Below are 25970 nucleotides of genomic sequence, written 5' to 3' on the forward strand. Positions count from 1 at the left end.
GTCTTGTTTTGAAGGAGACAAAGCAAGTCCATATGTCAGTGACCTTGGCAGTCTCTGCTGCTCCAAGTGCACAGCATCTAACTACATTTGTTGATAAGTTTCAGACTCCAAAGATGCCCAGTGCCACATCATCAGGGTATCTGGGACAAAGCTGAGGGATACTGGTTATCAGGGTTTTTTATCAAGTTCCCCAAACAAGATGATGCAACCCTGCCTTCCACTGGCAAATGAGCCTCCCTATGAAGATGTCTTCTTATACTATTTGTACTATTTGGCAGAGCTGGGGAGAAAGGGATGAATATTTAACAAAAACCTCAGCCCTCCACTTCTCCAACCCCTCAATCCAAACCACCAGCACCTCTTCTCCCACTGGCCACACAGCTTCCTTCCTGGCCTCCCTGACTCCTCCTCAGTCATCTTTTTGTACTAACCAGGCCTTGATTTTTTTTTTTTTTTTTTTTTTTGAGATGGAGTCTCGCTTTGTCACCCAGGCTGGAGTGCAGTGGCACGATCTTGGCTTACTGCAAGCTCCGCCTCCCGGGTTGACGCCATTCTCCTGCCTCAGCCTCCTGAGCAACTGGGACTCAGGCGCCCGCCACCACGCCTGGCTAATTTTTTGTATTTTTAGTAGAGACGGGGTTTCACCGTGTTAGCCAGGATGGTCTCGATCTCCTGACCTAGTGATCTGCCCACCTCGGTCTCCCAAAGTGCTGGGATTACAGGAGTGAGCCACCGCTCCCGGCAACCTTTGATTGCTTATATTCTGATGCTTCAACATCTTGGAGCCTTGCTGGCCCTGGAGGGACTTGCCCCTCTCAGAGTTAACTAATTCCTAGAAATAGCAAACAGCTCACCTGCCAGCGTGCTTTTGATATACAAACCAATCAAGCCAGAGCCTCATGTCTCTCCAGCCGCCTTCTTTATCCAGCTCCCAGACTCTGGGCCACATCTACCTGCCCTCATCACCCCAGAACCAGGCATGAGACAATTAAGGATAGCCCCTATGCTCCAGAGAAGGATGAAATTATTCAAACGAACCAATCCCAAGCCTGCAGCCTCTGCCTTACCCATTTCTTTCCTGGGAAACCACAATAAAGGCTCTTGCTCACGTTCTCCTTCTATTACCTCTGCCTCCTGACAAACCATGGGGTTGCCGTGTGTGCCCCTTATAGTGTGGCATGCCCCTTCTTCTTGGGATCTGTAAGTATGACAGAGTATATCTTGCCAATGGCTCACATCTCATAATCTCTCAGCCTTGCCATACCTAAATAATATTAAAACCTATATTTAAAAAATGCTTTCTGGGGTGGGCACAGCGGGTCATGTCTGTAATCCCAGCACTTTGGGAGGCTGAGGCAGGTGGATCACCTGAGTTCAGGAGTTTGAGACCATCCTGGCCAACATGATGAAACTCCATCTCTACTAAAAATACAAAAATTAGCTGGGCGTGGTGGCAGGCAGCTGGAATCCCAGCTACTCAGGAGGTTGAGCCAGGAGAATCTCTTGAATCTGGCAGTGGGAAGTTGCAGTGAGCCAATACTGTGCCACTGCACTCCAGCCTGGGCAACAAGAGCCAGACTGTCTCAAACAAAACAAAGCAACCCGCTTTCCTCCATTGATTCATCCTCTTGTGGGAGAATGTGCCAAGTGACCTCAAAACTCAACTCTGATCATCTTCCACCATCTCGCTACTACTTGAAACCCCTCCATGGCATCCCACTGGTCTTAGGACAACACAGAAAATCCTCACTGTGACCTCCAGGGCTCTGTGTGATGCCAGCTATCTCTCTGACCTATGTTCCCTGGTCCCACCTCCAGACCTTTGCACTAGCTGTTCTCTCTACTCCTCCCTTACTTGTGTGGGACCGTCTTTGTCCCCTTGATCTCTCCTTGGGGAGGTCTTTTCTGATCACTCACTTTTTTGCTTTAGGCCTCAGTTTTCTCATCTGTAAAGTGGGGACAGCAATGGCACCCACCTTCTAGGGCATGAGGGTTCCTTGGGTACCATTGTTGTCCCCACTTGGCACCCTGTTTACTTCCTCCTCATGATATATTTCCTTTGCAAATCGATAATGATGTGTTTGTTTACTTGTATATTAGCCACCTTGCCAACCAGAGCATCCACTTCTCGCGGTCAGGGACCATGTCAATTTCATCCTCCACTGGACCCCAGCACTCAGCATAAGTCAGCCCTCAATAGATGCTTATGGAAATACCGAATGGTGCTGCTAGGCTCTACCAGATGCTCTCGATAGATAGACACCTTTGATCTCCATGGCTACCCTGTGAGGTAGGGATTACCATTTCCATTTTATAGGTGAGGAGACTGAGGCTCAGAGAAACACATTAACCTACCCAGGGTCACACAGGTACTGAATGGTGTGGGTAGGGCATTCAAACCCAAGTCAGTCTGTTTGCCAGAGTTTGGCTCTCTTATCTATTCTGGCGGACCACCTCTCCAACTCTGAATGCCACCCACAGATAATCACAGCTTAAACTTCCTTTTCAGTCTGACAGCTTGAACTCTGATAGTCTGAACTCAAGGGATAAAACTCCAGAAGCCCAGATGAAAAGAGAAAACTTCCCTACTTAAAATACCTGGCTGAGCGCAGTGGCTCACGCCTGTAATCTCAGCACTTTGGGAGGCCGAGATTGGATCTCTTGAAGTCAGGCGGATCACTTGAAGTCAGGAGATCGTGACCAGCCCGGCCAACATGGTGAAACCCCGTCTCTACTAAAAATACAAAAATTAGCCGGGTGTGGTGGCGGATGCCTGTAATCCCAGCTACTTGGGGGGCTGAGGCAGGAGAATGGCGTCAACCCGGGAGGCGGAGCTTGCAGTGAGCCAAAATTGTGCCCCTGCACTCCAGCCTGGGTGACAGAGTGAAACTCCATCTAAAATAAAATAAAATAAAATAAAATAAAATAAAATAAAATAAAATAAAATAAAATAAGATACCTGAATCAGGGCTGGGCATGGTGGCTCACACCTGTGATCCCAACACTTTGGGAATCACTTGAGCTCAGGAGTTCGAGACCAGCCTGGGCAACATAGCAAGACCTTGTTTCTACTAAAATTAAAAAAAAAAAATTCACTAAGCATGGTGGCAAATAGCTGTAGACCCAGCTACCTGGGGGACTGAGGTGAGAGGATTGCTTGAGCCTGGGAAGTCGAGGCTGCAGTGAGCCCAGATCTGCACTCTAAGCTTGGGTAACAGAGTAAGACCCTGTCTCAAAAAAATGAACAAATAACGATACCTGAATCAAGTCACAGGCCCTAATTTAAGGTACCGAGGAAAATTCTATGGTGGTACAAACAAGATCTTTAGGTTGACAGCTATTTCCTCAAGTTCTTCTCTTCCTTAAATAGTAAAATTATGTAAAACAAATGTTCCCTGCTATTTTGGTAAATTATATGCTATATATATACATATACAACAAATGGCAAGAGATTGTGAGCCAGCCTGTTTTGAAGCCTTCATATATTTAACATATGCCACTGCTATTTTCTTTTTCTTTCATATTACTTTTTTTCCCCTCGGGAAATCTTGGCTCATGTACTTGATAAATTCTTTTAGGGACCCGACTGATTCAAAATGCAGACTGGCTTTCTGAGGACTGCATAATTTAACGTCAAAGGTCCTTCTTTATTTCTGTTTTAAAACAAAGTTTAATAAACACAGGTGCCGTCGCTTCTTGTGGTTTGCCAGCGAAGACATGTGAGCAGGTCCAGGTTTAAAACTGCAGGGAGGTTGGGCTCTGTGGCTCATGCCTGTAATCCCAGCACTTTGGGAGGCCGAGGCAGGAGGACTGCTCAAGCCCAGGAGTTTGAGACCAGCCTGGGCAACACAGTGAGACCCTAACTCTATAAGAAATTTAAAAATTTGCGGGATATGGTGGCGCACGCCTGCAGTCCCAGCTACTATGGAAGCTGAGGCAGGAGGATCACTTGAGCCCAGGTGTTGTAGGGTGCAGTGAGCTTTAGTGCACTCCAGCCTGGGTGACAGAGCAAGACCCTGTCTCAAAAAATAAATAAATAAAACTGCAGGGAGCTAAGCCATTTTCTCAAAGTCACTTTTTACAAGGGTCAATGTACTCCAAACTCAAGGTAGAGAGGTGACTTGGAGAAGACAGGTTGCTGGAAGCTCGTATTTCCTCATTGCTCACAATTTTCCTATTCATCAAGCTCAGTTAATACTCGTGACCATCTGTAAACCAGCTGTCATCCCCACTTCACAGACGAAAGCAGAGCATAGCCACACTTAACAGCATGCTGCTCCATCAACTAGAGCATGGTCAATAGTTGCTGTTGTTATTTATATTTATAGTAAGAACAGTAGATGCCCAGTTTAAAAATATCAAATATTACAGAAGGGTCCAAAATGAATAAGCAAAAAAAAAAAAAAAAAATGTGTCTTCTCTCAAAATTTCCCATTCCCATCCAGTTATCCTCCCCAGAAGAAACCAGCATTAGACTTCTTACATGTCCTTCCCAAATGTCTGTGATTGTCTAAGCGTAACTCCTCTAGAGCAATATTTCTCAGGCTTCAGCATGCACACAAATTGCCTGGAGACTGGTTACAATGCAGATACTGATTCGGTAGGTTTGGGACAGGGTCTGAGACTCTGCGTTTCTTGCATTTCTTGTTTTTTTATTTTTATTTTTATTTTTTGAGACAGGGTCTTGTTCTGTCACCCAGGCTAGAGCGCAGTGGTGAAATCACAGCCCACTGCAACCTCAAACTCCTGGGCTCAAGTGATTCTCCCACTTCAGCCTCCTAAGTAGCTGGGACTACAGGCAACACCGCTACGCCCGACTAATTTCTGTATTTTTTGTAGAGATGGAGGTCTCACTTTGTTACCCAGGCTGGTCTATAGCTCCTGGGCTCAAGCAATCTTCCAGCCTCAGCCTCCCAAAGTGCTGAGATTACAGGTATGAGCCACGACACCTGACCAAGATTCTGCCTTTCTAACAAGCTCCTAAGGGATTGCTGGAGCCTCTGGTTCAGAACCACACTTAAGTTTTTTTTTTTTTTTTTCTTTTTTGCGATGGTGTCTAGCTCCGTTGCCCAGGCTGGAGTGCAGTGGAGCCATCTTGGCTCACTGCAGCCTCTGCCTCCTGGGTTCAAGTGATTCTCCTGTCTCAGCCTCCCAAATAGCTGGGATTGAAGGCACGAGTCACCATGCCCGGCTAATTTTTGTATTTTTAGTAGAGACGAGGTTTCACCATGTTGACCAGGCTGGTCTCAAACTCCTGACCTCAAGCGATCTGTTCATCTCAGCCTCCCAAAGTCCTGGGACTACAGGCATGATCCTCCGCATCTGGCCGGGACCACGCTTAAGTTTTAGAGTATCAAGGACCTAGCTCTCAGGACCATATTATACTACTTTTTCTTTTTGGAGAAACAGAGTTTCACTTTATTCTCCAAGCTGGTCTCAAACTCCTGGCTTCAAGTGATCTTCCCACTTCTGCCACCCAAAATGCCAGGATTGTAGGCATGAGCCACTGTGCCCAGCCCATTTTATAGCACATTTAATAATGAGTCTCAACAATCTTTCCCTGTTGACCCCTACAGATCAGCGTGTGTGTGTGTATGTATGTATGTGCATGTGTGTGTATGTTTCTTGTGGTAAAATACATGTAAAGCAAAATTTGCCATTGACAGTTTTTTTTTTTTTTTTTTTTTTGAGACAGAGTCTACCTCTGTTGCCCAGGCTGGAGTGCAGTGGCGCGATCTCAGTTCACTGCAACCTCCCCCTCCCAGGTTCAAGCGACTCTCCTGCCTCAGCCTCCTGAGTTGCTGGATTACAGGCATGACCCACCACGCCCGGCTAATTTTTGTATTTTCAGTAGAGACAGGGTTTCACCATGTTGGCCAGGCTGCTCTCAAACTCCTGACCTCAAGTGATCTGCCCTCCTGGGCTTCCCAAAGTGATGGGATTACAGGACCATAAACCATTTTAAGTGTACAGTTAGTGGCATTAAGTACATTCACAATGTTGTGCAACCATCACTATCATCCATCTCCAGAATTTTTTCATCCTCCCCAACTGTACCCATTAAACACTAACTCCCTGTCCTCTCTTCCCCCCAGCCCTGGTAACCACTATCCTGCTTTCTATATCTGTGAATGTCACTGTTCTAGGTCCCCTCACATCAGTAGAATCCTCATATAGGTAGAATCCTTTTGTGACTGGCTTACTTCACTCCGCATAATATCTTCAAGGTTCTTCCATGTTGTAACCTATGTCACAATTTCTTTTCTTTTTAAGCCTGGATAATACTCTATTCTATGTATTGTTCACATTTTGTTTATGCATTTATCTATTGGATGTTTGTGCCTTTTGGCTGGTTGTTTCTGCCTTTTAGTTATTTTGATACAGGCCAACTTAAACATTTTTAACATTTTTTATTTATTTATTTATTTTTTAAATTATACTTTAAGTTCTAACGTTTTTAATGATTTATTTTTGATTTTCTTTGAGACAGGGTCTAGCTCTGTTGCCCAGGCTGGAGTGCTATGGTGTGATTGTGGCTCACTGCAGCTTTGACCTCCCAGGCTCAAATAATCCTCCCACCTCAGCCTCCCGAGTAGCTGGGACCACAGACATGCACCACCATGCCCAGCTAATTTAAAAAAATTTTTTTGTTGTGATGAGGGTCTCATTATGTTGCCCAGGCTAGTCGTGAACTCCTGGGATTGATCAAGCAATTCTCTCGCCTTGGCCTCCCGAAGTGCTGAGATTACAGGCATGAGCCACCGTGCACGGCTGTAAAAACATTTAAAAAGTGGATGCGCTATATCCATTTAATCACCCCTGTCCCAGTGATCATTTCTAGTGTTCTATTATCACACTCAAAGCTGCAAACAGCATGCTAGCAGCAGAAGGGACTATAGCGGGGGGCTGGGACTGGAGACACTGAAGGCAGATGACTTTGCCAAAGCCTGGCTTAGCCACTTACTGTGTGACCTTGGGCAAGCCTGCAGCCCCTCTGCACTTAAGTGTCCTTATTTGTAAAATAGGGATAGTGAAAGTGCATATTAAATAAGATAATCCACAAGGCACTGAACTCTGCACCAGACACATGGCAAACTAACAGTCCATATCAGCTGTTCTTTATTCTTATTATTTTTTTGACAGAGTTCTCCATGTCACCCAGCCTGGAGTGCAGTGGTGTGATCTCAGCTCACTGCAACCTCTGTTGCAGTGAATCGCCTCACTGAGGCGATTCTCCTGCCTCAGCCTCCTGAGTAGCTGGGATTACAGGTGCCCGCCACCATGCCCAGCTAATTTTTGTATTTTTAGTAAAGACGAGGTTTCACTATGTTGGCCAAGCTGGTTTGAAATTCCTGACCTCAAATGATCTGCCCGCCTCGGCCTCCCAAAGTGCTGGGATTATAGACCTGAGCTGCTGTGCCTGGCCCCGTATCAGCCATTATCGGTATTGTAAGTCATTGTCTACTTGTTTCCATCCCTGTAATGAATTGCCAGCAGAACAAAGCTGGTGGCAGCACAAGACATTTAAACATTGTGAAAGATATCACAAATTACCTTCCAAAAGGCTGCAGTGGTCGCTATTAGTCCACAGAAGGAAGCAGGGAGCCGTGGATGGTCCTTGCGGAGAAGATGTGACAAAAGGAATATTCAAGGAGGATGATCAGGCCACACAGCGATTTCTTTCTGTGATGTCCTCAGAGTCAAGGGTGCTGATCCATTGACCTTGCCTTCATCCCTGAAGATGAATTGAGAGTGCACGCAAACATTCATGTCCTTCCTTCCTGGGATATTTCTCTATGTGTCCATCTTCTGTGAATACCTTAGGGGACTGTTTACGTTTTTGATTTTGGGGTTGCTTCTTCGGGACTGGGGGTCCTACTCATTTGTAGTTTCCTTTCTGTAGCCCATTTCACACCACCCCTCATTGAGTGGGTTCCAGATGTGAAATGTCACTCCCACCATGAGCCTTTCTCAGCACCCAGTTTATTTTATTTGCAGCATTTCTTACAATGTGCAAACCATCTATATAGTGATGTCCATATGTAATCACTATTTTTGTTTTTAAAATTCTTATCTCCTCCTGGTAGACTATGGGCACTGCAGAAAGGCGTTGAAGTCTGATGACCTTCGTGATCCCAGCAGCACCTTTGGGCCTGGCACAAAGCAGGTGCCCATTCAATATTTCTTGGATAAGGGATTCCAATAACATCCATAGCAGTGCTAAGAGTTAAGGATTTTTTTTTTTTTTTTGGTGGCAAAATGCACATAACATAAACTACCATTTTAACCTTTTTTTCCCCTGCGAAATGGGGTCTTGCAGCCGGGCACCATGGCTTACATCTGTAATACCTGCACTTTGGGGGTACGAGGTGGGTGGATCACCTGAGGTCAGGAGTTTAGGACCAGCCTGGCCAACATGGTAAAACCCTGTCTCTACTAAAAGCGCAAAAGTTAGCCGGGGGTGGTGGTGCGCACCTGTAATCCCAGCTCCTTGGGAGCCTGAGGCTGGAGAATTGCAGAGGTTGCAGGGAGCTTGGGTGATGGAGTGCGACTCCGTCTCAAAAAAATAAAAGAGGGGGTCTTGCTATATTACCCAAGCTGGTCTTGAAGTCCTGGCCTCAAGCAGTTCTCTTGCTTCAGGCCATCCACCTAGCTAGGATTACAGACACATGTGCCACCCAACCCCCCACCCCCACATGCCTGGCTCTATTTTGACCATTTTATTTATTTTTTATTTTTTTTCCATCTTAACCATCAATTAAAGCGTGCAATTTTACAAGGTTACACAACCTTCATCTCTATCTAGTCCCCAAAAGGAGACTCCCCACCCATTAATCTGTGACTCCCCATTCCCTGGCAATCCCCCAATCCCTGGCAGCCACTAATCTGCTTTCTGTCTCCATGAATTCTGGACACTGCATTTAAGTGGACTCATATCTATGTGAACTTTTGTGACTAGCTTCTTTGCTCAGTGTAATATTTTTGAGGTTTAGCTGTAATGTAGCATGTGTCAGTAGTTTCAGGAGGTTTCTGTTTATTCGTTTGTTTTGTGTTTTAGAGGCAGTGTCTCTTTCTGTTGCCCAGGCTGGAGTGCAGTGGTGCAATCATAGCTCACTGCAGCCTCGACCTTTCAGGATCAAGTGATCCTCCCACCTCCGCCTCCTGAGTAGCTAGGACTACAGGCACACACCACTGTATCTGGCTAATTTTTAAATTATTTGTAGAGATGGGGTCTCTCTATTTTGCCCAGGCTGGTCTTGAAGCCCTGTACTCAAGTGATCCTCTTGCCTCGGCCTCCTAACGTGCTGGGATTACAGGTGTCAGCCACTGCACCCCTGAGGACTTTTCTTTTTTCTTTTTTTTTTTTTTTAACAGTGATGTGCTACAGCCTGATGGTACCAGTTCTAGAGAGCAGATGGATTGTTAAATATGCAAGAATTTGGGGAGCCTGTTATTTAATCACTGACAGGCTGAAACAAGCCATTGTGGGAGTATCTAGGACACAGATATTGGCAAATGCTACAAATCAATATTGTTGGGGGAGGCTATTTGAGAACCAGTTTATAGGCACACAGCTGGCTTTAAAGCACCCCATAATCTCTATCAGTATCCCTGAGAAGTTACCGGAACTAAATACCTACTTTGGTTTACTTCTTTATTTCTTTAGAATCAGGATCTCACTCTGTTGTCCAGGCTAGGGTGCAGTGGTGCAATCATAGCTCACTGTAGCCTCAACCTCCTGGGCTCAAGAGATCCTCTTGCCTCAGCCTCTTGAGTAGCCAAGACCACAGGTATGTGCTACCATGCCTGGCTAATCTTTTTTTTTTTTTTTTTTGTAGAGATAGGTCTTACAGGCTAGGGATGATGGCTCACGCCTGTAATTCCAGCACTTTGGGAGGCCAAGGCAGGTGGATCACTTGTAGTCAGGAGTTTGAGACCAGCCTGGCCAACACGGAGAAAGTCTGTCTCTACTGAAAATACAAAAATTAGCCAGGTGTGGTGGCACATGCCTATAATCCCAGCTACTCAGGAGGGTGAGGCACAAGAATTGCTTGAACTTGGGAGGCAGAGGTTGCTGTGAGCCAAGATCTTGCCACTGCACTCCAGCCTCGGTGACAGAGCAAGATTCTGTCTCAAAACAAACAAACAAAACCCGAGATGGGGTCTTGCTGTGTTGCCCAGCCTGGTCTTAAACTCCTGGTCTCAAGCAATCCTCCTGCCCTGGACTCCTAAAGTAATGGGATGTGAGGCGTGAGCCACCATGCAGACCTCTTAAATACCTATTTTGAATAAAACAGTGTCCTTGCCTGGCAAGTACTGCTTAAGAGATGTCCTGGTCCCACCTTCTGACCAGATATCCAGGCCTAAGGCAGTCTGTTGCCAAGCCTTTGCTCCTAAGTGACACCTGCCTTCCAGCTGCAAGGGATGCCCCAGCTCCAGATGGCAGGGTGTTTGCCTGAGTCCTGTGTCACAGGCCTCTCGGGGGAGGAGGGTGAGCTATAGACACCCAGCTCAGCCAACAAGAGAGTGGGGACTCCTTGGTGCTTAGTCCCTCAGTGCATCTCCTTCATGATGGGGTTGGGGGCAGGGGAACAGCAGAATCGCTTGCCTGCCTCTGATGCACGAGAAGAACAGTCCCCAGATCAGTGATGTCAGCAGCACCTGGGAATGCACTCCAAGTGTAATGGTTTGGCCCCAGGTCACACCTCCTGAATCAGACCTTCTGGGGGCAGGGCCCAGCCGTCCATGTTGTGACTAGCCCCGTGGAAGTTCTGAGACTGCATCCAGTTCAAGAACCCCTGGAATCAAGTGACAGTCCAAAGAGCTGTCAACCAGGCTGGAGTGGAGCTGTGCCTTTTGATTCTTGCTCCAGAACACACACCGTTTTCCACTCTCTGACAAGCCTGCCCACACAAGCCAGCTCAGTTTAGACCTTGCCCTCGTTCCTGAGATAGATGAATGCCTGGGAGAGGCACTGACTTGACACCCAGTGACTAGGACTGAAGGCGCTCTTACCAATGACCACCAAACTGAAGCCTCAGCTTCTTCCAACTGTGTGACCTAGGCCAACTGCCATAACCTGAGCAACCACTTCCTCGTCTATAAAATGGTCTAATAACCGTACCTAATTCATAAGCTGATTGTTAAGGTAGCAGGAGATAATATAAAGGGCTTTGCATAGCTCTTGGCTTATAGCAAATGCTCAATAACTAGTTGCATGGTTTGAGGGCTATTATCCAAGGAGTTCGAGGAAGGGGAATTCAATGATGAATCCCTCACATTGGTCTTGTACTTTACAATTAATTTGTGTAATAACTCTGCAGGAGCTTCTTTGTAGCAGATACGGTTGGTGCCCTTTGCAGATTCCTTTAGCAGGCTGGCACTCCCCCAGCTATTGCCAGTGTTGGTTCACAACTGTAGCTCCCTCTGGATTGCCCCTGGTGGAGGGGAGCCACCTTGTCTGGGAGATTATGCCCTCCACTGCTGGGGGTGGCGTAGCCAAGGACTGACTGATATGAGGGTGTAACAACCCAGCCCTCACATCCCCAGGTGGGACCTTCTCGGTGGTATGAGTCACACTCCAGAGCTCCCTGTGTGGTCAGGCTGAGGCCAGACCTTAGCAGGAACTACATCTTTTCTTAGCTTCCTCCTGCCTCCTCCTGCTTCCCAGTGGGTTTCTCTGAGAGTATTTCCTTAGTAAATCGCTTGCACAAACATCCCCATCTCATTGTTTTGCAGAAACAGAAAAATCCTAATCCCAGCACTTTGGGAGGCCAAGGCGGGAGGATCGCTTGAGGCCAAGAGATTGAGACCAGCCTGACCAATACAATGAGATCCCTGTCTATACGAAACAAACTAACAAAAAGCTGGGTGTGGTGGTGCATGCCTGTAGTCCCAGCTGCTCAGGAGGCTGAGGCAGGAGGATCACTTGAATCCAGGAGTTTGAGGCTGTGGGGAGCTATGATAGTGTCACTACACTCTAATCTGGGTGACAGAGCAAGACATTGTCTCAAAAGAAGAAAAGGAGGGTGGGCACAGTGGCTCTTGCTTGCAATTCCAGCACTTTGGGAGGCTAAGGCAGGCCGATCACTTGAGGTCAGGAATTCGAGAGCAGTCTGGCCAATATGGTGAAACTCCATGTTTACTAAAAATACAAAAATTAGCTGGGTGTGGTGGCATATGCCTGTAGTCCCAGCTACTCAGGAGGCTGAGGGAGGAGAATCACTTGAACCTGGGAAGCAGAGGCTGCAGTAACCCAAGATCGTGCCATTGCTCTCCAGCCTGGGCATCACAGTGAGATGTGAAAGAAAGAAAAGAAAAAAAGAAAGAAAGACAAAAAGAAAGGAAGAAAGAGAAATCTACCTGAAGATTCATATAGAATCTCTTAAGGTTCACTGAATGACTAAAGTGATCTTGAAAAATGAGAATGAAATTGAAGTTCTCTCATACTTTCCGATTTCAAAACTTACTACAACTTATTTAGGTGTGACTTAAGGATAGACACGCAGATCAATGGAATAGAATCCAGAGCTCAGAAATAAATTCTCGAATCATATGATTTGATTAAATGATTTTCAAAATGGTGCCAAGATCACTCAGTGGGGGAAAGGACAGTCTTTTAAACAGATGGTATTAGGAACACTGGATGTCCGTATGTGAAAGAATGAAGTTGGATTCTTACCTAACACCATATACAAAAGTTAACTCAAAATGGATCAAAGACCTAAACCCATAAAAGTTTAGAAGAAAGTATAGAAGAAAAGCCTTATGATATTGGATTTGGCAATAATTTCATGGATATGACACCAAAAGAACAGATAATAAAAATAAAAGTAGATATATTGGGCTACCTCAAAATTTAAAACTTTCAGCCTGGCATGGTGGCTCACACCTGTAATCCCAGCACGTTGGGAGGCAAAGGTGGATGGATTGCTTTAACTTGGGAGTTCAAGATCAGCCTGGCCAACATGGTGAAATCTCATCTCTACAAAAAAACACAAACAAACAAACAAAAAACCCAAAAACATCCAAAACAAAAATTAGTCAGGCACGGCGGGTGTGCACCTGTAGTCCCAACTACTCAGAAGGCTGAGGTGGGAGGATCACCTGAGCCCAGGAGGTCGAGGCCGCAGTGAGCCATGATCACGCCACTGCACTCCAGCCTGGATGACAGAATGAGATCCTGTATTAAAATTTTTTTTTTCAAACTTTGGTACATTCAACGATCACAATCAATAGAGTAAAAAGGCAATCTAATGAATGGGAGAAATTGTTTGCAAATCATATGTCTGATAAGGGATCTGTATCCAGAGTATAGAAAGAAGCACAACTCAACAACAAAAAGTTAAACAATCCAATTTTAAAATACGCAAAGGACTTCAATAGACATTTCTCCAAAGAAGACAAACAAAGGGCCAATAAGCACATAACAAGTTGCTCGATATTAGGAATATGCAAATCAAAATCACAATGAGATACCAAATGAGATACCATCTCACACCCATTAGGATGGCTGTTATCAAACAAATGGAAAATAACAAGTATTGGCAAGGATGTGGAGAAATTGGAATCTTTGTGCTTTGCTGGTGAGAATACAAAATGGTGCAGGCACAGTGGAAGACGTTCTGGCAATTCCTCAAAAAATTAAACATAGAATAACTCTTTTATCCAGTAATTCCACTTATGGGTCTATATCTAAAATAAGTGAAAGCGGGAACTCAAATAGATATTTATATACTCATGTTCATTACAGCGTTATTCACAATAACCAAAACATGGAAACAACTTGTGTCCATCAACAGATGAATGGATCAGCAAAATGTGATCTGTCCACACAATGAAATATTATTCAGCCTTAAAAAGGAGAGAAGTTCTGCAATGTGCTGCAACATGGATGTGCCTTGAAGACATTATGCTAAGGGAAATAAGCCAGACACAAAAGGAAAAATACTGTATGATTTCGCTTATCTGAGATCCCTAGAGGAGTCAAATTCATAGAGACAGAAAGTAGAAGGGTGCTTGTCAGGGGCTGAGTAGGGGAAAATGGAGCATTGATTTCTATGGGGACAGAGTTTCAGGTGAAACTTAATGTCACTGAACTGTACACTTAAAATGGTTAAAATGGCAAATTTTATGGCATGTATATTTTACCACGATAAAAAAAGAATCTGTTTCATGATTTTCTTCTAGGACACCTCACTTATGGCACAATTATTACACCAATGTATAGAAGAGGTAAACTGAGGCTCAGAGTGACTATTTGTTTGTCTTATCCAGTGGGGATAATAATAGTCTCCACCTCTCAAGGTTACTGTGAGGATTAAATCGAATAATGATGCCTATAAAGCCCCCCCACCACCATCAAAGAAGAGCATTGGTGACAGAGTGAGAACCTGTATCTTATGGTATCTCGTTGTGATTTTGATTTGCATTTCCCTAATATGGAGCAACTTATTACGTGCCTATTGGCCCTTTGCCTGTCTTCTTTGGAGAAATGTCTATTGAAGTCCTTTGCCTATTTTTAAATGTGAAATACTTGTGAAGATGTGAGTGATGGAGACAGGGTGGCTTCAACTGAACTAGGGACAAATGTTGGCGATTTCACATGTCTAATCCTTTAGTTAAACAGCAGAAACAAAGATTTCACTCATTGTTACGTGTGTAATTTTATATGCTCGAAATATCTCAAAATAAAATATCTTTATAAAAAAATAGAGTAAATGGGAAGCAATGGAAGAGTTTGAAGAGATATTACCCTCTCACTGGCCAGGAATACAATGTTTTAAGCCAGATGAAACTGCGGTAGAATCCTAGCTCCATGCCTGTTTAGTTATGGGACTGTGGGCAAACCATGTGAGTTCTGGGGCCTCAGTGTTCTTGTCTGTAAAATGGTGATAATAATATGAACTTCAGAGAGGTGCTATGCAGATCGAGTGCACAGAAAACAGCTGGAACTTGCACAGAGCACAAACTTGATTCTATTAGAGGTGACTGGTAGATGGGGTGAAATGTTAGCACCAAGCTTCAAACCCGCCAGTCTGTCTGCCAGCCCTGTGCTGGGCCCTGCATTTCCAGCCAAGACGAGCCCGACAGCTCAGGTTTTCCAAGCCCAGCCTTGCCAAGGAGTGGAGTTTCAGGAGTTTACAGAATTACTGTGATTTGATCTGTCTTTTCTCTTCTAGAACTTCACAAGCAGGGCATGTTCCCTGTGCTTCTGAAATCTAGAGATTTACCCTTTCTATGCCAGCGCAACAGTTATTCTTTGGTGAAATACATGGAATGATGCAATCGTTAATAATAGCAGTATTTTGAACTTAAATATTTCTCTTTATTTACGTTTTAAAAACATGGATCAAATGTGTACTCCATCTGCTCATATACTACCTCTGTTATTCATGCCCCATGTAACTCCAGACTTTTTTCTTTTTCTTTCTTTCTTTTTTTTTAAACAATTAAAAAAAACCCAGGATCTTGCTCTGTCACCCAGGCTGGAGGGAGTGGCGCAATCTTGGCTCACTGCAACCTCCACCTCCTGGGCTCAAGCAATCCTCCCACCTCAGCCTCCCAAGTAGCTGGGACCACAGGTGCACACCACCATGCCTGGCTAATTTTTGTATTTTTTTGTAGAGATGGGGTTTTGCCATGTCACTCAGGCTTGTCTCGAACTACAGGACTCAAGTGACCCTTTTGCCTTAGCCTCCCAAAGTGTAGAGATTATAGGCGTGAGTGAACATGCCCAGCCAGACTTTTTTATTTTCCTTTTCCTTTTATTTTTTCCTTCCTTCCTTCCTTGCTTCCTTCCTATTTTTCTTTCTTTCTCTCTCTTTCTTTTTCTTTCTTCCTTTTTCTTTCTCTCTCTCTTTCTTTCTTTCCTTTGTTTCTTTCTTTTTATTTTTCAGATAGGGTCTCTCTCTCTGTTGCCCAGGCTGGATTGCAGTGGTATGATCACGGCTCACTGTAGCCTCAACCTTCTGGGCTCAAGCGATCCTCCCACCTCAGCCTCCCAAGTAGCTGGGACCACAGGCACACACCACCATGTCCAGCTAAGTTTTTTACTTTTTGTAAAGACGGCATCTCACTATGTTGCCCAGGCTGGTCTTGAACTCCTGTGCTCAAGCAATCCTCCCACCTCAGCCTCCCAAAGTGCTGGGATTACAGGCATGATCCACAGTACTCAGCACCCCAAACTTTCTTCAAAAAGTCTGTAAGGACTCAAAGCCGTGATAGAAAGGACTTGCACATTCGGTATCACTATCCCCTTGAGAAACAGGTCAGAACACATCTGTCTTGTCAGTGCTATAACCCCAAAACCCACCCTAGGGCTGGCAGACAGCAGGAGTTTTGTGTTTGAGAGTGACAAAGTTGGAAGGAGACAGGTAATTTTGCCCCTGAGTTCCAGAAGAAGAAACGACTTCCCAGAGAATCAAAGCTTCCTAGAGAGGAACAAGCAACAGCATAGTTTGAAGGAACATATTGCATGAGAGTGGGACCCATGGGGTCTCAAACTCAAATGCCTACAGGGCCTGACAAATGGGGCCATGAGCCAAGTAAGAGGAACACAGAGCAAGTGCAAGGATAACTAGCAAAAGACCCTTAGGGCTGGAGATAATCTAGAGAAGAGGAGACAGTGGTCAACTGTGGAGTGCATGACCCATCTAAAATTGGGGACAGGGTGGGCCAGGGGCCACCACTGCCCAGACCTAGCACAATTCCAGTGCAGGAATGTGGGCTTCAGACAGCGAGATATTCTACTTTTTCCAAGAGACATTGGGATTCTGGCTTTTTATGTGAATTTTCCCAATTTAAAAATTTTGGCACCAAGCGTGGTAGCTCGCACCTGCAATCCCAGCACTTTGGTAGGCTGAGGAGGGAGGATCACTTGAGCTCAGGAGTTTTAGACCAGTCTGGGCAACATAGTGAAACCTTGTCTCTATTCTAAAAAATGGCATCCTCTTTAAACTTTTAGAAATATGGTGTGAGCAACTTTTTGTGGGCCTAATATGACCTTTAGATGACCAAAATGTTAGATCTAGACAGATGAGTCTAAAATCTGAAACAGATGTACTCACAAACAGTATTCTGGCCTAAAACAAAGATATCCTCAATCACAACCTACTACGTGAATAGGAAACCCTGAAATTGGGCAGTGCCCAATCTGCTCAACTGTACATGGCAGTCTTGACATTATAACTCTTGAAGTTATCACTCTCCCCAACCCCAGTCCAATTCAACAGAAATGCTAACCCCCATTCGTCAACTCTCCAAACCATGAGAAGAAGTCTTTCACCTGTCTTGGTCACTAGAACTGTGCAGCAAGGCCATTTGGGGGAAGCTTTAGCCATCTTGACCAGATTTGTTCTGTTCTCTAGGGTTGTGAAATTCCGTCGCACAGGTGAGAGTGCAAGGTCAGAGGACGACACGGCTTCAGGAGAGCATGAAGTCCAGATTGAAGGGGTCCGCATGGGCCTAGAGGCTGTGGAGCTGGATGATGGGGCAGCTGTGCCCAAGGAGTTTGCCAATCCCACTGATGGTGAGAGGGCCCTGCAGTTGGGGAATCAGCCTGAGCCACTGTCAAGGTTGCCTCCCCAGCAGGCAATTGCAGAGGGCTCTTGTGAAGGGGCAGTTGGGAGGGCCCAGAGGGCCAAGGGGTGGAGCTGGAAGTGGGGACTGAGCCTACATGGCTTACTTCAGCAGGCAAGGTTACATCACAATCCCTGCCAGTCAGCATCATTGTACATCCCTTGGCTGAGGATGGCAGTAACAATGATGATGATGATGACAAAGATGATGATGGTAATGATGATGATGGTGGTGATGATCATGATGGTGATGATCATGATAGTAATGTGATGATAGTGATGATGATGGTGATGATGGTGATGATTATGGTGATGGTGATGATCATAGTGATGAAGATGGTGATGATAAGGATGGCAATGGTGATGATAATGATGATGATGAAGATGGTGTAGATGATGGTAATGATGATGAAAATGATGGTGGTGGTGGTGATGATGGTGATGATAGCGGTGGTGATGATAATGATTGTGGTGATAATTATGGTGATAGTGATGATTATGGTGATGATGCTGCTGATGGTGATCATGGTGATGATTATGATGATAGTGATGAAGATGGTGATGATAAGGTTGGCAATAGTGATGATGATAGTGATGATGATGATGAAGATGGTGGTTATGATGGTGATGGTGATGATAGTGATGATGATGATGAAGATGGGATTATGATGGTGATGATGATGATAGTGATGATGATGATGAAGATGGTGGTTATGATGGTGATGATGATGGTGATGGTGATGATAGTGATGATGACGATGAAGATGGGATTATGATGGTGATGATAGTGATGATGATGATGAAGATGGGGTTATGATGCTGATGATGATAGTGATGATGATGAAGATGGTGGTTATGATGGTGATGATGATAGTGATGATGATGATGAAGATGGGGTTATGATGGTGATGATGATGGTGGTGATGATGATGATGGTAGTGATGATGGTGATGATGAAGATGATAATGATGGTGGTGATGATAATGAAGATGATGGCAATGGTGGTGATGATGGTGATGATAGTGGTGGTGATGATGATGGTTGTGGTGATAATGATGGTGATAGTGATGATTATGGTGATGATGATGGTGATCATGATGATGATGATAATGATGAAGACGGTGATGATAAGGTTGGCAATGCTAATGATGATGATAGTGATAGTGATGATGATGATGAAGATGGGGTTATGATGCTGATGGTGATGATAGTGATGATGATGATGAATATGGTGGTTATCATGCTGATGATGATGATAGTGATGATGATGAAGATGGGATTATGATGTGATGATGATGACAGTGATGATGATGATGAAGATGGGGTTATGATGCTGATGATGATGATAGTGATGATGATGAAGATAGTGGTTATGATGGTGATGATGATGATAGTGATGATGATGATGAAGATGGGGTTATGATGGCGATGATAGTGATGATGATGATGGAGATGGTGGTTATGATGGTGATGATGATAGTGATGATGATGATGAAGATGGGGTTATGATGGTGATGATGATGGTGGTGATGATGATCATGATGGTGGTGATGATGATAATGAAGATGATGGCAATGGTGGTGATGACGGTGATGATAGTGGTGGTGATGATGATAGTTGTGGTGATAATGATGGTGATAGTGATGATGGTGATAGTGATGATTATGGTGATGATGATGGTGATCATGATGATGATGATAATGATGAAGATGGTGATGATAAGGTTGGCAATGCTAATGATGATGATAGTGATAGTGATGATGATGAAGATGGGGTTATGATGCTGATGGTGATGATAGTGACGATGATGAAGATGGGGTTATGATGCTGATGGTGATGATAGTGATGATGATGATGAATATGGTGGTTATGATGGTGATGATGATGATAGTGATGATGATGGTGGTGATGATGATGGTGGTGATGCTGAAGATGATGATGGTGGTGGTGGTGATGATGAAGATGATGGCCGTGGTGGTGATGATAGTGGTGGTGATGCTGATAGTGAAGACGGTGATAGTGATGATGGTGGGGATGACAGTGTAATGACAGTGGTGGTGATGTTGGTTATGATGATAGTGCGATGGTAATGGTGACACTGATGATGGTATGGGAGCAGCTAACATTGGCTGAGGATTTACTCTTTGCCAGGCACTGCTCTAACCAGTTTACATGTTTTATCCATTTAATCCTCACAACAGTTCCAATTGGATCTATTACCAACATCTTCCCCATTTTGCAGGTGAGGAAACTGAAGCACAGAAGGGTTAAGTATCTTGCTGAGGGTTATACAGCTAGGAATTAGCGAATTTGGATTTACGCCCAGGCAATCCGGCCTCAGAGCCCACATTCTTACCCATGACCTTGTGCTGCCTCTGAGGTAGTGCTGTGGGACCTGGTCTCCAGCTTCCCTTGCTTCTTGATGTTGATGAATGAAAACATTCCATGCATTCCTGAAAAGCCTCAGATTCCAAATCTAAGAGAGGACTAATGACGTGAACGCACAGCCTATTGTTGGCAGAGATAACGTGGCAATAACAGGGGATGGAGGGAAGCTGAGGCTTTACTCTCAGTCTGATCTGGGCTCTACTCCCAACTCTGTGAAACACAGGGCAAATCCATGTCCTCCTCTGTAAAATGGGGCTAATACTAGGCCTTAACTCATAGGATTGTGATGGGGATTAAGTGAAATAATGCACATCTAGCTTTTGGCACAGTGCCTTGCAGATAGTGAGCACTCAGTAAATGCCCCACAATAGTGTTACTACTGTTCTTCTTATGGATGATATATTTTGCTGGAGGAAACCACAACCTGCTAATGTGATCAACACCAGCTCACACTTCTGGAGAAAATTATGATTGACATACAAGGCCCATGGTTGAAATTCCAAAAAAATGACACCTCCCAGCAGGGGCTGATGAGATCCTTGGAGGTCACCCATGGGGCCACCCAAGCATCCTCCTTTAGTATTTTTATTTTTTTCAGATGGAAACTCACTCTGTCACCCAGGCTGAAGTGCAGTGGTGCAGTCTCAGCTCACTGTAACCTCCGCCTCCTGGGTTCAAGTGATTCTCCTGCCTCAGCCTCCTGAGTAGCTGAGACTACAGGCATGCGCCACCACACCTGGCTAATTTTTGTATTTCTAGTAGAGACGGGGTTTCGCCATGTTGGCCAGGATGGTCTCAAACTCCTGGTGTCAGGTGATCTGCTCGCCTTGGCCTCCCAAAGTGTGCAGCCACCGCGCCCAGCTGTATTTTTATTTCTTAATTAACTGTTCATTTTGGAATTATTTTAGCTTTGCAAAAAAAAGTGCAGATATAATATAGACAGTTCTCACATACCCTTTACCCAGCCTCCCCTAATGTTAACAACTAAACTAAAAAAATTAACTTTGGTGTGCTACTATTAGCTCAGCTCCAGACTTTATTCTGATTTCATCAGTCATTGCAGTTGTGCTGTTCCCAGATACAATCCAGCATAGCACATTGGGTTTAGTGTTTTAGTTTAGTTTAGATTTTTTTTTTTTTTTTTTTTTTTTTGAGACAGAATCTTCCTCTGTCACCCAGGCTGGAGTGCAGTGGCATGATCACAGCTCACTGCAACCTTGAAACCTTCCTGGCTCAAGCCATCCTCCTCCCTCAGCCTCCCAGGTAGCTAGGACCATAGGTGTGAGCCACCACTCACAGCTACTTTTTAAAAATACTTTTAGTAGAGATGGGGTCTCAATATGCTGCCCAGGCTGCTCTGAAACTCCAGGTCTCAAGTGATCCTCCTGCCTCAGCCTCCCAAAGTGCTGGGATTACAGGCATGAGCCACCGCATCCGGCCGTCTTTTAGTTTCAAAACACTTATTAGTTTATAAATTATATCTGTGTTTTTTTCTGAGCATAAAAATAACACCTGTTTATTTGGAAAGCATTCAGACATTAAAGAAATGCTCAAAGTAGGAAAGTGAGTGTTGTTTTCAAAGATGAGACTGGTAAGCAGTTTGTAAGATGTCCACTTAGTCTTACTTTCCCTGCTTGGCACACACACACGTATATACATTTTATCACAAAGACAGCTCCTACGGCACATACCTCTCCACAACTTTCGCTTTTCACTTAACAACATAGCGTGCACATCTTTCCACTGGAGTGCAGATGGAATTGTGCCTTTCAAAAGTATTTCAGGCCAGGCATGGTGGCTCACATCGGTAATCCTAACACTTTGGGAGGCTGACGTGGGAAGATAGCTTGAGCTCAGGAGTTCAAGACCAGCCTGGGCAACATAGTGAGATCTCATCTCTACAAAAATAGAAAAAAATTAGCTGGGCATGGTGGCATGGGCTTGTAGTCCCAGCTACTTGGGAGACTGAGGCAGGAGGATGACTTGAGCCCAGGAGATCGAGGCTGCAGTGAGCTATGATTATACCACCGAGCTCCAGCCTGGGCAACAGAGCAAGACGTCTCAAAACAAAACCAAAACAAACAAAAAAGTACTTATTTTTTTTTTCTGGCCATGGAAGTAATAAATTGTAAAAGGAAGTTAATTCTCATATAATTTTTTCCTTCCTCCCTCTGACAACAAACAAATTAAACCATAATTCAAAGTCTTGTATATATTCTATGGATAGATACATGTGCATATATATACACCCACATGCATACATTTCCAAGAACAGAACCATGCTAAATACCTTGTTGTCAATGTTGTTGTGTTTTTAAACATTAATTAACAACATACTTTGTGTATCTTTCTATATCTGCACATTCTTGTTAACAGTTGGGTCATATTTCATAATGTGGATATTTAATAATGTATATATGTATAATATCTACTTAATAATTTATTTAGCCAACCCCCTATTGATGGATGTTCTGGATTTTTCCATTTCTCCCACTGTAAGTCATGCTGCAGTTGTAGGACATCACTTCACATTGGAATATGTTCCTAGGATAAGTTCTAAAAGCAGCATGTGCTGCCTTTAATTAGCTTGGCTGGGGACCACCCCAGAAAACCCCACACTAGGACAACTGCAAGGTGCACTGATTCCTTCCTTCCCTCTCCCTTTCTCCTTCCCAGATACTTTCATGGTGGAAGATGCGGTGGAAGCCATTGGCTTTGGAAAATTTCAGTGGAAGCTGTCTGTTCTCACCGGCTTGGCTTGGGCAAGTATTTCCGGGGGTAGTGGCTCAGCCTCCAAGAAACCCCCATGCTGCTCAGCTGGGTTTCCATGGTCTGCAAGGAAGGACACAGTTCTTTGCACATGGAGCCTTTGCTTGAATTCCAGTCAACAAAATTTATGTGGCATGATAAGTGGTGATAACGAGGTCTGTGCTTGAGGAGAGCTGGGTGTGCTTGGCAGTTGTCCCCAAGGAGGAGTTGAAGTTTCTGGCTAATTAAGTGGCTTTCAACTCTTTGGGCTCAGGGCTACTATGAGATTATGATGTCAGCTGTAGACCTCTCCCTAGAAAAGCAGGCATAGATTAAAAATGTGCCTTCTGCTTCAAGACTCTCATGCTCCCTCATTCAAATCCCCTAGCTATGGCAAACAGCACAGCCAAACCTTTAATATACTTGAAATTAATTTTTGTGACTGGCAGGAGATGGTGATCTAAATATATATTTTTCCAAATGGATCATCAATTTCACCACAACATTTCCCCCACTAATTGGAAAAGTTGCCTTTATTGTGTACCAAATTCCCATGGCCACATAGGCGTGCTTCTAGATTCTACGTCTGTCCTAGTCTGTCTAGTCTCATAAAGGTACATGATGTTTAATTGCTGGGGATTCCGAGTCTGTTTTAATGTATTAAAAGGTCACACTTGTTAACTATACTGACAATTATATTCTATTCTACATGAACAAATGACCTATAAGCCAAAGACAAGCCAGTCTTTAATTGCACTGAAAATATCATTGTCTCTCTGCCTCTATAAAAATGTTTTTTTCTCAGATTTTAGAAATACGTTTTCCCACTTCGTCTGCAACTTGTCCATATTTTTTAAAACACAAAAAACACATGAAAGTAATATAAAATGTCTCTTTGTCTGTTCCTGCAATGGTAATGCATGGTTTTAACTGCTGGAGCTTTGAGTGTGGTTTGGTGTGCAGCAGGGCACTTGGCAGCGGGTAGAGAGGGGTGCACTACAGTCTCTGTCTCTGGGGTTATGGACTTGGCCAGCCTTCCCCAGCACCAAGCAGCATCCTGGCCTCATGATGTCTCCCTCCTCTCTGCAGATGGCTGATGCCATGGAGATGATGATCCTCAGCATCCTGGCGCCACAGCTGCATTGCGAGTGGAGGCTCCCAAGCTGGCAGGTGGCACTGCTGACCTCGGTAGGCAGCCCAGCAGCTCCCTCCTGTTGCATACAGTTCTGCTCCGCTGGGGTGTCCTGCGGAATATCTCCCTTCTCCTGCTGCTGAAGGCTCAGCCAAAAAGAATTAAGCCCTGATGGCAACACTGTCCCATCCCCACCTCACGTATCCTAGCAGGTTTACAGCCAACTCTACTCCACCCGGAGGTCCAGCTACTTGGGAGGGTGTCCCAGGCATCCTGTTCTATTGCTGGGAGCTTGAAACCCACCTGTGCATATCACTTAAACTCTATATGCCTGTTTTCTTGGCTGCAAACAGGAGATGCCAATCCCCACACTCCTAGGATGATTTGAGGACTGGAAACAACACAGTGCCTGGCATAGAGTAGGTGTTCAATAAATTGGAGCTATTGCTCCCTGGAATTAAGGCCTGAAGGAGGAGGCTGCAGTCACTTTTTGTCAGGGACAGATCAGCAGCAACCTCTTAAAAGAGAGAGGAATGGACCGGGCGCAGTGGCTCACGCCTGTAATCCCAGCATTTTGGAAGGCCGAGGTGGGTGGACCACCTGAGGTCAGGAGTTTGAGACCAGTCTGACCAATATGGTGAAACTCCGTCTCTATTAAAAATACAAAAATTAGCGGGGCATGGTGGCAGGCACCTGTCATCCCAGCTACTTGGGAGGCTGAGACAGGAGAATTGCTTGAATCCAGGAGGCAGAGGTTGCAGTGAGCTGAGATTGTGCCATTGCACTCTGGCCTGGGTGACAGAGCAGGACTCCACCTCAAATTAAAAAAAAAAAAAAAAAAAAAAAAATAGAGATTGAGAGAGAGAGAGGAATGGCCGGGCTGGATAAGAGGATAAAAATGATAATCACAAAAGCTAATACTTACAGAGCATTTACTGTGCAAAGGCCTTTACCTACATTGCATACAATATATGTATAACGTACATGTGCTCTTTAATCCTCACAGACCTATGAGCTAGGCACTATGGTTAGTTGAGCAAGATGAGGCACAGAGAGGTTAATCACTTGCTCAAGGTCTGTGATCTCCATCAGTGTTGGAGTCATTGCCAATTCAGGATGCCTCCCAGAACGTTGTTTTTTGTAGATAACTGTTCTGGAATGGCCTGAGTGCCTTCCACACAGCATGGCCCAGTCTGATATTAGCAATAAGGTTGTGAAGTTCAGTGGGAAGAGTTTCATGGCACATACACCTGTGTTTTTGTGGTTTAGTCACCTCCAGATGTGTGACCTTGAGTGAGGCACTTGATGGCTATATTTTGTGGCCTGCAAAATGGGGGTGATAATGCCTGTTTTTCTGTGTATTTTGTTAAACACACAGCCCCTAGCACACACCGGGGGCTGAGTCCATGATACTTGTTTTTTATATTCCTCCTCACCAATATCTCCTAAAGAGTAACTGCAGGCTGGTCGCGGTAGCTGATGCCTGTAATCCTAGCACTTTGGGAGACTGAGGCAGGCGGATCACTTGAGGCCAAGAGTTAGAGACCAGGCTGGCCAACTTGGTGAAACCTCATCTCTACCAAAAACACAAAAATTGACTGGGCATGGTGGCACGTCCTGTAATCCCAGCTACTCAGAAGGCTGAGGCAGGAGAATCACTTGAACCCAGGAGGCTGAGGTTGCAGTGAGCCGAGATCTCACCACTCCACTCCAGCCAGGGCAACAGAGTGAGACTCCATCTCAAATAATAATAATAATAATAACTGCAGGTCTGTGTTTTTGCAATGTAGGGCCTTTCTGGTCTCCAATTTACTGAGCACTTATTTTGGACCAGGCTAATGGTTTTGCATACATTACCTCTTTAACCTTCTCAAACCTATGAAAGAGGTGCTTTTATTACTGTCACTTCTACAGATAAGGAAACTGAGGTTTAGAGAGGGGCATTGACTTGCCCAAGCTCAGACAGCCTGTAAGAGGCAGAATCGAAAGCCAGGCCTGGCAGGCTCCGAGCCCCTGCCTCGGGCTACTTTCTTGTGGTATGAAGTTTAGACTTGTAGACTAGGTAGAGCCATTAAGTCTCATGGGTGAATTTTCTATGGAAAAGCTAGAGTCCTGCAGGAGTT

The 25970-nt window shown here is 44.8% G+C and overlaps 1 protein-coding gene across 1 annotated transcript in view; it reads left to right on the forward strand.

Annotated features, from left to right (window-relative positions):
* Nucleotides 1–25970, forward strand: part of SVOP (SV2 related protein) — a 108618-nt gene that overhangs the window by 15006 nt on the left and 67642 nt on the right. Inside the window, exons 2-4 of the mRNA XM_010360524.2 lie at nt 17370–17530; nt 22644–22729; nt 23805–23903. Of these exons, the coding sequence (XP_010358826.1) occupies nt 17370–17530; nt 22644–22729; nt 23805–23903 (346 nt within the window). The remainder of the gene's footprint in view (nt 1–17369; nt 17531–22643; nt 22730–23804; nt 23904–25970) is intronic.

Source organism: Rhinopithecus roxellana, chromosome 10, assembly GCF_007565055.1.
Source record: "Rhinopithecus roxellana isolate Shanxi Qingling chromosome 10, ASM756505v1, whole genome shotgun sequence".
NCBI classification, from domain to species: domain Eukaryota; kingdom Metazoa; phylum Chordata; class Mammalia; order Primates; family Cercopithecidae; genus Rhinopithecus; species Rhinopithecus roxellana.